The sequence below is a fragment of the Acipenser ruthenus genome, chromosome 8, assembly GCF_902713425.1.
Source record: "Acipenser ruthenus chromosome 8, fAciRut3.2 maternal haplotype, whole genome shotgun sequence".
Lineage (NCBI taxonomy): Eukaryota > Metazoa > Chordata > Actinopteri > Acipenseriformes > Acipenseridae > Acipenser > Acipenser ruthenus.
In genome coordinates this window covers 52,456,324-52,469,442 of record NC_081196.1, presented here as the reverse complement: position 1 = coordinate 52,469,442, position 13,119 = coordinate 52,456,324, and the positions used below count along the sequence as shown (strand labels likewise).

Here is a 13,119-nt window from a genome sequence, read left to right as displayed (position 1 = left end):
TATGTAAATGTATGTTGCATGTTTTAATAATTCAATAATATTATTATTTAAAAATTGTCATTGTTAACTGCCAATTTTTTAAATTATTTTTTTATATTGTATTTTGTTAGGGAAATTAAAAATAAACATTTAATGATTACCAGTGCCTGAATTAATTATTGCTAAGAACACTAGAAGACTTTATTTATTATTATTATTATTATTATTATTATTATTATTATTATTATTATTATTTATTTATTTCTTAGCAGACGCCCTTATCCAGGGCGACAAGCTCAACAAAAAAGCAGCTGAAGCCAAGAAGAAAGCAGCTCCCAAGAAAGCAGGGCGATTTAGTTTGATTGTTTTTGTTTTGTACCATGTAATTATTTGTCAGCAACTCTATTCATATATGTTATAAAATGCATCTCATTATACTAATATGTATAATAGTATGGATTTATAAGACCTTCCTGTACACCTGTATGGGTGAAAGTGAAGAAAGTAGCCTATTTAAAAAAAATAAAAATAAAAAAAAATCCTAACTGTTTGTTAGTTGTAATCATTTAACATGCAGATGGTGTTCAGTAGTAATTCTGTAAATGTTCAGTAAAAAACTATAATAATAAATGAAATAATATTTTAGCAGTCCCTTATGTAAAAAAATAGGTTACTATTTCTTACTACTACATGTCCCTTAGGAAAAAACTACTAGATTACTACTAGATTACTACTATAGGTTTACTTCAAAATACCCTTTCAATTACCACACTACTACTGCATACACAAGTAAATAAGTAGTAATCCTGCAGTGCCTTTAGGAAACGAGTAGTATTCGTGTGGTAACTATGTAGTGTAAGTAAGCAGTCAGAAGTTTCAGAGTAGTAAAAAGCAGGTATTCAGTAGTAATTTCAGTAGGCCTAGGAAATGTGTAGTGTTCATAAGTAGTTAAACGACCAAAAACTCTACTTATTACTACACATTTTACTGCCCAAATTACTATTTATTTGCTGTTGTATGCAGTAGTAATTGTGTGGTAATTAAGAAGGTAATTAGAAGTAAACATGTAGTAGTAATCTAGTAGTCTTTTTCATAAGGGTCTGCTGTTCTGTGACAGTCTGTGGCCTGTGATCAGACAAAATATGACAAATGTGTATATTATAGGCCATAACAACAATCGCTAAACTAATATAAACGAATTACTGAGTATAGATACCGAAGCGTATATTATTGGTAATCAAACGTATTCGAATTTTGGAGGCTCCACAACTCTATTTCTTGTTTATCCCCATTTAGTCGCTGCCTCTGTTGATCAGTGGGATCCCACTGCCTCGGCGGCGGTTAGGGTTGTGGCCCCTGTTCCCTAAAATGTATTGGGTCTTCGACTTCATCTTTTATGTTTTCAGCGGCAGTCGCCATGTGTGTTTACCTTTTCGTACCTAACTTCTGGCCAGCACGATTTTTGAGTCATATCTTTTGTTGTTTATTAATATTTAACCGCATAAAAACAATTATTTCTATTGATGAAATTTATACAGAAATGTATTGGTGTGTTTGACCTGCAAGATACACTTTAAGTGGTAGAACTCCATCAAAATCTGTTTTGGGCCGGGATAAACACATATTGATGACGCAGAGGGGTTCACCCTCTGTGAGAATCAACTTTGAAATAACTGGCCCAAACAAAGCGATTTAACCCCCGAAATACCTGTTACTTATTCAATGCACATGCTACATGCAAATAAGAAGCTGGAATGCGCAATCTGTGCCATGTTTGCCTGCTGTTGTATGAACATCTGTTTTGTTCCAGGATAAATGTACATGGGTGACATATTGGGACTTCCCCCTCCTGTGAGAATCAACTTTGAAATAAGTGTCCCAAAGCGATTTAACCCCCGAAATACCCCAGTTACTTTTTCAATTTATGTTTTTGGATAACATGCCAACTTGCTTTCTGTGCCATGTTTGCCCGTTGTTTTCGTATCAAAATCCGTTTTGGGCCAGGATAAATGCACATGGGGGACGTAGAGGGGTTCCGCCTCTGTGAGAATCAACCTTGAAATAAGTGCCCCAAAGCCATTTAACCTCCGAAAAAACCCAGTTACTTATTCAGTTTGTGTAACATTTGCTATGGCCTATGCGAATAAGAAGGTGGAATGCGACTTAGAGCTGGCTGAAAGATGCCCCGTTCACACCCGTACCCTGAGGGCGTGGAGGACTCACGGTACGGGTGTGTTTACACTAGCAAATAACCGAGCCGAACCGGAACCACGCCGTGAAACTCCAGCCCTGCAACATATCTGAATCTTGCTCGGGGCCGAAGCAGGCTGTGGGCGGGGTTACTGCATTTCGTCATCACGCTCAAGCATCATTACAAGAAAAAGTGGCAATCCCCAGGACCACAACCGGTAAATGTTTTCTTAACTCCTTACCTTAACGCCATGGGACACATAACAACACACATCTGACTAAAATACCCCCCTCTCTATAATACGCATATAGTGAATCAAAAATGTAACTTTACGTGAATTAACCATGCATAAAGCACAATGTATTCAACGCTATATTTTTAACAAAAAAAAAAAAAAAAAAAAAAGGTAACATTCCCACTCGAGGATAATTTTAATCAGCAGTTTTTAAACTATAACCTGGCTAAACGGCAGTGGGGAGTTCAGTTCGAAGCGACAGACAAGCAAACCAACAAAATGCAAGAGGGAGAGGGAGAGGGGGAGAGAGGGAGAGGGAGAGGGGGAGAGGGAGAGGGAGAGGGAGAGGGAGAGGGGGAGAGGGAGAGGGAGAGGGGGGGAGAGGGAGAGGGAGAGGGAGAGGGGGGGAGAGGGAGAGGGAGAGGGGGAGAGAGGGAGAGGGAGAGGGAGAGGGGGAGAGGGAGAGGGAGAGGGGGAGAGGGAGAGGGAGAGGGAGAGGGGGAGAGGGAGAGGGAGAGGGAGAGGGAGAGGGGGAGAGGGAGAGGGAGAGGGGGGGAGAGGGAGAGGGAGAGGGAGAGGGGGGGAGAGGGAGAGGGAGAGGGGGAGAGAGGGAGAGGGAGAGGGAGAGGGGGAGAGGGGGAGAGGGAGAGGGAATGGGTTCGCCCCGGGTTCGGCTGCCGGAGCGGGGCTGAAGCGTCTCGACTCCCGGAGGAAGCTGCAGCTCCTCTCGCAGCAAAAAAGTTAATAGATTAGGAAAGATAACCACGTTACAGACCTAATATTTATTTAGTTATAAAATTAATGCTGAATAAGATGTCTGTGTTATAAAGTGTCAGCGCAGCTTTTCTCCAGTTCAGATACTGTATCAATAGGGAGAGACAGAAACGGAAGTTACACTGAGAAGTTGTTTACAGTTTGAACACCGGTACTGTATTTACTGTAGAAATATTGCACTTGTATAAGGAATTGGGGGACGTGCTGTAGGAGCGTTATATCCGACGCGCGTTATTTTGTATACCTTTAATATGGTCCCCCGGGGCCCTGTTTCAGAAAGCAGGTTTAACAAACTCTGAGTTTAAACCTGAACTCTGGGTTGACTAACTCTGAGTTGTCAAATTCAGAGTTTTCGGTTTCAGAACAGGTGATAACAATGAGTTCAATCAACTCTGAGTTAAGTTAACTCTGAGTTAAGAGTAAAGCGCGTGCATGAGGAGATAAAAAGCCCTCATCAAAAGAACGCAGATAACCTGCTTCGTCATGGCAACAGGAGAAAAAAGGGCTCGAACCTCCTACTTCTCCCCAGTGGAGATAGAAATATTAATGAATGCGTATGCAGAATACGAGTGTTACTGTCTTGTATGTTATTATTATTATTATTATTATTATTATTATTATTATTATTATTATTATTATTATTATTATTATTATTGTGGTTAATCTTTTAGTGCAATTTACTTATCGCTGGACAGTTCGTGCTTCTTGTTTGTCGTTCATGCTTGCATGTCATGTACCAAAGTTTTGAAACAGGCAACATCTTTAAAAGTGTTTCGTTTCGTTAATTTAAAACTCGCTGTCTTTTTCTGTTTATCAAACTTTTTTTTTTTTGTAAAAAATTGTATTCATATAAAACAACGTTATTAGTTGCATTAATGGGGAAACCAATAAAATAAAAAAAATGAGTCAACATAGTGTTATGTTGAGGGCTTATTCTATATATATACAGTATATACAGTATATATACATATATATATATACGATTAAAACATATATTAAAAATTATATAGAACACAAAAATTGTTAATTTTCATTACAGGAGGAGGATGATGAAGACACCTTGTCAGCTGCCACAGAGAGGGAAGATACAGAGAGACCTATTGAGGTTCACACCTTAAAAATAACATCTAACAGTTGATGATAGTGTTGTACCATAATAAAACTTGCACATTCTTTTTCTCTAAGAGCGAAAAAGATGCTGGAAATTACAATGAGGAAGAGGGTCCATCCACCTCCACAGCACAACTTACCTCAGTAAGATGTTGTTCAGCATTGGCCCATGACTTATAATGAAACTAAGTAGACCTGGCACTGTGAAATTCAATGTCATTTTTTTGTGTTCCTATAGCTCCCTGTGAACCAGCTGTACAAGGTGTACTTAAATAAACAACTTGAAAAATGTAATTTAGGTGTCAGACATCAGCTAAAGAGGAGAAGAAACTCAGGATTAGTTGAAGAAAACCTGCTAGCGAGCAGGTTAGCTTCACGGAGTATGTTGCCATAGTAACTGACTCAGAGTTAAGCTGAACTGGCTTCGTGAAACCGAAAACCCAGTGTTTGCTTCAACTCTGAGTCAACTAACTCTGAGTTTTCACTAAACCCGCTTTCTGAAACAGGGCCCCGGTCTTTGCTTTCTTTGTTTACGTATGTATTGCAAGCCCCCCCCCCCCCCCCCCCCCCCCGCGCATTTTCAATACTTCTCCGCAATAATAATAATAATAATAATAATAATAATAATAATAATAATAATAATAATTTTTAAAAAAAATCCATAGTGAAAAATTAAATTAAATTAATGCTTAGTTCTATTTTTGCAGTCTGTGTGATTTAATGTAATCGACTCAGCACGTTCATTATGCGTGACGTCTCTCAGCTCTGCTCGCCTTTCTCTAGTGTAAACGCAACTCAAGTTACCCCTGCAGTACCAGGCTGGCTTGACTCGGCACCGGCTCGCCTCAGTCAAACCACTGGGGATTTCTACAAGGTATTTTTGTCGGTGTGCAAATTATTTCCTGTATTATTTCCGCTCGTTCCTCGTTATAATAATAATAATAATAATAATAATAATAATAATAATAATAATAATAAGTTATAACGACGAATTTGGGTTTTAAACGTGCTTTCTTAACATCAAACCCTTCGGGAACCCGATCGAGTTGTTGTTGGATAAAGAATAGCTAAACTTTCTTTCGATTTGGACCGCTGACTTTCATTAGTTTATCTCTTTCTTAGGCATAATTACGTCAGTTAGGGGACATCAGACTGCTATTTATTTTTGTGGAGAGATTAGTCTGTGTCGAAAGCAAAGTAGATCACCGTTTGTACTGTCTTGTATGTTATTATTATTATTATTATTATTATTATTATTATTATTATTATTATTATTATTATTATTATTGTGGTCATAGGAGAAATATTCCGTTAATCTTTTAGTGCAATTTACTTATCGCTGGACAGTTCGTGCTTCTTGTTTGTCGTTCATGCCTGCATGTCATGTACCAAAGTTTTGAAACAGGCAACATCTTTAAAAGTGTTTCGTTTCGTTAATTTAAAACTCGCTGTCTTTTTCTGTTTATCAAACTTTTTTTTTTTGTAAAAAATTGTATTTATATAAAACAACGTTATTAGTTGCATTAATGGGGAAACAAATAAAATTAAAAAAATGAGTCAACATAGTGTTATGTTGAGAAGGCTTATTCTATATATACAGTATATACGGTATATATATATATATATATATATATATATATATATATATATATATATATATATATATGATTAAAACATATATTACAAATTATGTGATGTCTTGTAAAAATTGTAAGTCGCCCTGGATAAGGGCGTCTGCTAAGAAATAAGAAGAAGAAGAATACTGAAGTACATATGTAGGAGACATATACAACATTATATAAAATAATACCTATCAAACATAAGAAATAAAGTAAGTGAAACAGTGCTGAATGACATCATGTTATAAAAAGAGAGGTGATGTCAGTTGACAACTTTGTTTGGTAGCAGTGCAGCCTACTTCACTATGTACCAAGCAGTTAAACTTGTTGAACCACCTTATTATACTGGAACAAGCGGAAAGAACCGGAATGGAGAAAGTTACACAACCTTAAGAAGGAGCAGGGGGGGGGGGGGGGGGATTATTTGTATTTGTCTTTATTATTATTATTATTATTATTATTATTATTATTATTATTATTATTATTATTATTTATTTATTTATTTATTTATTTATTTATTTATTTATTTATTTCTTAGCAGACGCCCTTATCCAGGGCGACTTACAATCGTAAGCAAATACATTTCAAGTATCACAGTACAAGTAATAATACAATTAAGAGCAAGATAAATACAATGACTTTGGTTCAAGCAAGTACAAGTGTGACAAAATACAATTCAATAATACAGCAGATAACAGTGTCAGTGATGGTTACATCAGGAAATGATTAAATACAAAATACTACAGATTAAACACTTGGCACATTACAGTACTCTGAAGTACAGGATTAAATGCAGTAAAATAGGGGGCAGATAAGAGCAAGTAAAGCGCATTTAAGGAAGGGTGATAAGTGTCCCAGGGGAAAAACAAAGGAGTTCTACAGGTGCTGTCTGAAGAGGTGAGTCTTAAGGAGGCGCCGGAATGTGGTCAGGGACTGGGCAGTCCTGAAATCTATAGGAAGGTCATTCCACCACTGCGGGGCGAGGGTGGAGAAGGAGCGGGCTCTGAAGGCAGGGGAGCGTAGAGGTCGAGTGGGGGTGTAGGGAGAGATGAGGGTCTGGAGGTAGCTGGGTGCAGTCTGGTCAAGGCATCTGTAGGCTAGTACAAGAGTCTTGAACTGGATGCGAGCGGTGATCGGGAGCCAGTGGAGAGAGCGGAGTAGTGGAGTTGCGTGGGAGAAGCGAACGTCTTTTGTTGACGTTCGTTCTTCAAGTGTTTTGGCAAAACTTAATTTTAATTGTCATGCCAATAAAGCCTTTTTTAATATGAGAAACTTCTACATTTTAGACAGTAATAATAATAATAATAATAATAATAATAATAATAATAATAATAATAATAATAATAACAATAATAATAATTACCCTCGGCTGATTCTGAATATCATTCACACGCTTTTGATACGCATCATGTAATTCGCTCAACATACGATTCCAGTAACCTTTTTTTTCTTCTTAATGTTTGGATATGCGACCATAGACGGGAGCTTCCAGGGGGCGGCACACAATTAAGGAATTTGCAGCAGATGCACAGTTCACACTCCCTCGTCTCTGTCTTTACCACTTAGAAATAATTTCATGCATACAGTATGTAGCTGAGGACTTTTTTTTCTCATTGGTCTGATACAGCACGCAATCTTCGCATGCAGATTGGAGCCTCAGGTGCAATGTACATGAAAACAGTTTTCAGTCATGAGGTCGAGTACTAAAATGTAAGTACAGCGTGACTTTTACAATTATTTCAATGATAGTGGGATCTTTATGTTTTGCATTTGAGAAAAAACAACAACAACAACAAAAAAAAAAACAGCAACACAACTTTATTGTAATCCACGCTTTAAAGATGGGACGGACTTAGCCATTTGTACAAAGTAACCAGAGTATGCTTAAGTTTTTATCATTAATAAGCAGAAGAACGATGTTTTCATTTGATTAAAACGCAATACAGTAATCAGTAGCTTGCAATTGCTGGTCTGAGCAGTTCTTGCACTGCTGATAAACATGTGGGTATGTTTTTTCTAAACTAGTGTTCAAGTAACAGAGTGGACTTGTGCTTCTAATATACTGTATACTCCAAATTTGCTTTTTTATTGCTTGGGTAGAGATTTCCCTAAAATGCTTTCTCTAAATGTTAATTTAAATGGGCCCCAAGCCCTATGATTTTTTTATTTTTTTATTTTTGTAATCTACAGCTATGGCCAAAAGTTTGGCATCACTCTATAGAATTAACACATTTAACTTTTTATGTCGGTGATGTTAGTTGGTTGTTTTTTTTGGTTTAAATGGCATACTTCAGTTTAAAGTATAGTCTGTAAGTATTTAAAAGACACCGCTACATGTTGCTGCTGTTTCTGTTTGCAGTACCTAATCCCTTAATGAGGGATGTTGTTCAAACTAACTTTGTACAGGTCATGATGATCTGCTTTATCACGACTGGTATCTCTAAAAGTTTAAAGCCGTGGCCGACGTGTTTAGTTACTGAAATTATAATCCAAATTATATAGGTTTTAACATCAAGGCTGGGGTTACTTAGAATTGACACTGAATATAGCATCTTTGAAATAAATGCTATATTCAGTGTGGGTCCTGATTTTTGGGTTCTGATAGACTCATTTCCATTCTGCTCTCTCAAATTTTAAATAACTTTGCATGAACATTTGTTATTCCAATAACAATTGCTAAACGCTGAGGATGGCCGCTCGAGGACGAAACGTTTCTTTTTTTTTTACCTTTAACCTCCATAATCAATGAATAAAGAATACAAATAAAGATGAAGACATTCTGACATCATTTGTTAGTTTTTGTATGAGTGCGGACATCAGATACGCTAACAGTTTAAAGATTTGCTGTGAGGTCGACGCACCTGATTTGTAGAACTTGAGAAGATGATTTAATGAAGAGCAAGAGTATATTAAAATAATTTTACAGAAGGCATTGACATACAGTAAAGGGCTGATCAGCCTCCCTTGCTCCACTCCACAGTGTCATTTCATGTGAATAAGATTGGGAACATGGTATGTTGGCTGTATAATTTGTGTAAAATATAGAATAGATCAAATATAGATGGCTGCATTTGAATGTAGGATTTCTAAGTGAACTGTGTTTTTGTGGCACAAACAAAATAATTCATGAAAAACCATGACATACATTTTTCTTTCTGTCATGCTCACTGATAACAAAATTAACATCTCTAGGATGTATAATGTAATCTGAAAGTCTACTGGTCTGAGGCACCAAGTACCGTCCATGTAATGCAGCTTGCTTACAGTAGTCACCAAAAGAGAAGGCTAGCTGGGACTTTTATTGCTTGTGGTTATGAAGTTATACCTCTGTGCTGTGTGCTTCAAACCACACTTGTATACTAGTAGCTGCACACTACATGATTCACAGAACGGTGCAGATGATCATTCATGGGATTTATTACAGTGGTGTAGCTGAAATGCCTAGCTGGGTGCCTGGAATGGAAAGGTTTTAAAAAGAATGAATTAGTTCTCAGATACAGAATGTTTGTTAATGCATGTAATGAAGCAGCAGTAATTTAGCCCGTAATTAATTCCTCTATGCTTTTAATGTCTAAGGGTGAAAGACATGTGGTTTTCAATGCTTAAATGTTGCACTGTTTTAAAAACACAAAGGGGATTCAGTGCCTATCAAAGTGAGAAAGAGAGAAGTCTGTTTATGTTGAATCCTTGAAACGTTTGTCATTGAACTGAAGTTTCTTGTGTTTCTCAATTTAAATTGTATGAGTCATATCCTGCTAAAAATATATATGTCATAAGATTTATTTCATATTTTTAATATGACTTTGTCATTCCACTTTGTCATTCATTCAATCAGAGGCTGCATGTGAATATGTGGCAGGGCAGAACCCTGTGGATAAATTTACTGTACTATGATTTGAAAAAGAATGGTTTGATTGTGCTATTGTATAGTTTTTAATATGGTTTGGCAGGGGCGATGTTAGCAGCTCATCTCTGCCAGACTACATCCCGTGACAAAGTGTAGTCGGCAGTTAATGATTTATTGACAAATTGACTGTCTGCCAATATTAAAACTCTCATGCAGAATGTGGCCATCCCTGAATTGATTTAATGATTGCTAATTTGGAGATGGCCACGTTTTATATGAGCTTGTCGTTGTCTGCGTTTAGGGTGGGTGTTCAGAGAGGAGGAATGTGAACGAGAGAGTGCAAAGGAGGTAAAGATTTAAAAGAAAAGAATAACATTTGCTACAACCAGCACGATACTTGTTTGGTGTCAGAGTTTTGTTTTTGTTCAAACTGTTTGTTGATTTTGGCTCTGTGAGCTGTGTTTTTATATGTCCTGTTGATTTATTTTTGATTTAAATAAACACGTGCCCAGTGCTTCAATCTGCAGTACTGTGTCAAGTTCCTGGTCTGGGGACGTCACCACTTGACCATCCTATCACATGTGGTGTGAGAAGTGGGATCTGGCAACAGCGCCTCCACATACCCAGGCCAAACAGGTACTGCGGGTACAAATTTCTTTGAAAGAATCTGTTTTTTGTGAAGAAAGAAAGAAAAGATCATGGAGCGGTACGAGAGTTGGCTGAGGGACCCCCCTCCCCCCCCCCCCTCATGGATTTCATCAGCCTGAAGCCCAAGGTCCAGCTGGGGATCAGCAGAGGATATCCAGGGCTGAGGGAAGCCATGGAGCGAATGACGGAGGTAGTGGAGAGGATCTAGGAGGAGCAGGAGGCGGAGCAGTCCCAGTTGTCCTGGCCCGGTCCCAGAGTGCACCTTTTGCCTGTGCCATGGCCATGAGGAGGAAAGCTGCCCAGAGGCCAACTGGGACACGGACTCGGAATGGGAGGAGCCTGAACGTCCAGCGCCCAAGAGGGGGGAGCCCGAGAGTCCAGCACCCAAAAAGGCGGAGCCCGAGCGTCCAACACCTCTACTCCATTGCATTAACTTAAAGAACAGCGTTGTAGGGGTATGACATCAGTAATGTACAACAACAAAGACATTTCACTTATTGTACTGTATATACTGTAGCTCCCAAGACAAGTCTTCTCAGAAAAAGAAAATGTATATATCTTGATCAGCTATAGAAACCTCCACTCATAACCAATTAGCTAAGTATTAGAAAATGCTCTGAACAAGTGTGCCTTCAGGCAAGAACTAAAACGTATTCTTGTTGTTTATAATATCTTTAACAGGTGTTCAACCATGAAGAAGGGGTCCATCAAATTTTGGGTGGCAGTTATGGCTGCTTTGAGCTTGAGCTGTAGTACTTTTATCCTGACCAAGATGTCCTTTGCATCACATAGGTAAGCAGTATACAATCTACAGTCAATAAAATACCAGAGCTGTATAGATTTTAAAAGGTTTAGGGCCTAGAATGTTATTAAGTATGAATATTCTCATGAAAGGTTTCACAGTTATTTTTGTCTTGGGTAATTCATTTACTTGTGAAATGTTTTTTTTTTTTTTATGGTTCTGCCGGCATGGTTATGATTAAACTTCATGTCTCATTTTCAGTTCATAGCATTAAAAGTCTTGTTAAAAGTAATTTTAAAATGTAAAAGTGTAGGTTGTTTTCATAAAACGTTAATCAACTGCTGTTCAGCCCATCTAAGCTCACCTAGTTCCTAGAAGCTGATTGGACTCAAAACTTTGTCAAGTTGGGTCTTAAAGGATCCAAGTGATTCTGCCTCAGCAAACACGACTAGGTAACCAATTCCATACCCTCACAGTCTCTGTGTGAAAGAGTGTCTCCTTCCCTCTGTCTATCTCCACTTACTTGCCAACTGTATTACAACATTTTCAGAGACCTCAAACTGTCATGCATGGAAGGGGTTCTTAACTTAAGGCCAACATATGTTTTTTAAAGTATAACATTAAAAATACAGTCCGGAGAACATGTCCAGTACTGGGTGACGGCACATCCAACATGATAAATATCTAAAATTATCTTATCTAAAGAGGAACACATTGCACTGCGGAACATACAAAACCGTGATGCCATTGTAATAAAACCTGCTGATAAAGGAGGAGCAGTAGTTGTCTGGAGTAAAGACCTCTATACAAAAGAAGCCCAACAACAACTTTCCCACACTAATTTCTCACTAAGAACTGCAAAAATCTCACTCACTGTTTACAGGCCTCTGTCATTTCCACTATTAATGATGCTATCTCAAACAATTTGTTACCCACATCTTCATGTAATCTAATAGTGGAAAACCCCTGTTGCAGTCATTTTTACTTACTTCCGAAAATCCACAAGCCAAACAATCCAGGCCGCCCAATTGTATCAGCCTGTTCCTGTCCAACAGAACTGATCTCCAAATTTCTTTATGAAATCTTCAAACCCCTTGTTCAATCACTGCCTTCTTATGTTAAAAACTCTACACATTTTCTAAAACAATTGGATAATTTCAAAGAACAGCACCCTTGTGATAATATTATTCTTTTTACAATGGACATTAAAAGCCTCTACACTGTTATACCAAATAATGAAGGGTTACTTGCAGTAGTTACTTGATGAACCGGATAGTGAAAGAACCTCCAACAGATATCCTTCTGAGACTGGCTGAACTTGTGCTCACTTTGAATAGTTTTTCCTTTGATGGTAATTTTTACACTCAAGTAAGGGGTGTTAGCATGAGAACTAAAATGGGACCATCATATGCTTGCCTTTTTGTGGGATCAGTTGAAACTAAATGTTTACAGCAATACAATGAAAACACACCTAAACTATATCTTAGGTACATTGATGACATCATTGGAATTTCCACCAACCAGTGAGGATTTAAAACGGTTCATTCAGTCAGTAACACATTTCCTCCAGCCCTGGATTTCACATGGAACACATCAGAAACTGGCAATAGTGTATCTTTCTGAGACATTTCCATCATGTTTTGAATATCACCATTAACACCACGGTGTACTACAAACCAGCTGATTCTCATTCATATCTGCAGTATGACTCCTCACACCCTAAGGCTTGCCGTGACTCTATTCACTATTCACAACTGTTCAGATGTATTTGCAGCGACAATCAAGATTTTTTCACCAAAAGCGAGGAAATGTGTGTGTTTTTTGGAAATTGTGGCTTTCCAGACAAGATCATCACTAAAGCTAAATCCGCATTTCAAATTGAAATAGAAAAAAATGCTTTATATAATAACAATATACAACACAGAGATGATAGAATCCTTCTGATCTTCACTTACCACCCGACCAACAGAAATA

The 13,119-nt window shown here is 37.8% G+C and overlaps 1 protein-coding gene across 4 annotated transcripts in view; it reads left to right on the top strand.

The window, feature by feature from the left end:
- Positions 1-13,119, top strand: part of LOC117406824 (type 2 lactosamine alpha-2,3-sialyltransferase-like) — a 32,640-nt gene that overhangs the window by 5,804 nt on the left and 13,717 nt on the right. For 2 of the 4 annotated variants that reach the window (XM_059029200.1, XM_059029197.1), the window contains exon 2: positions 11,085-11,195. In XM_059029200.1, the coding sequence (XP_058885183.1) occupies positions 11,085-11,195 (111 nt within the window). Of the gene's footprint in view, positions 1-5,083; positions 5,164-7,311; positions 7,619-11,084; positions 11,196-13,119 lie in introns of those variants that run through there. The other 2 variants (XM_059029198.1, XM_059029199.1) reach the window with 2 other exon arrangements.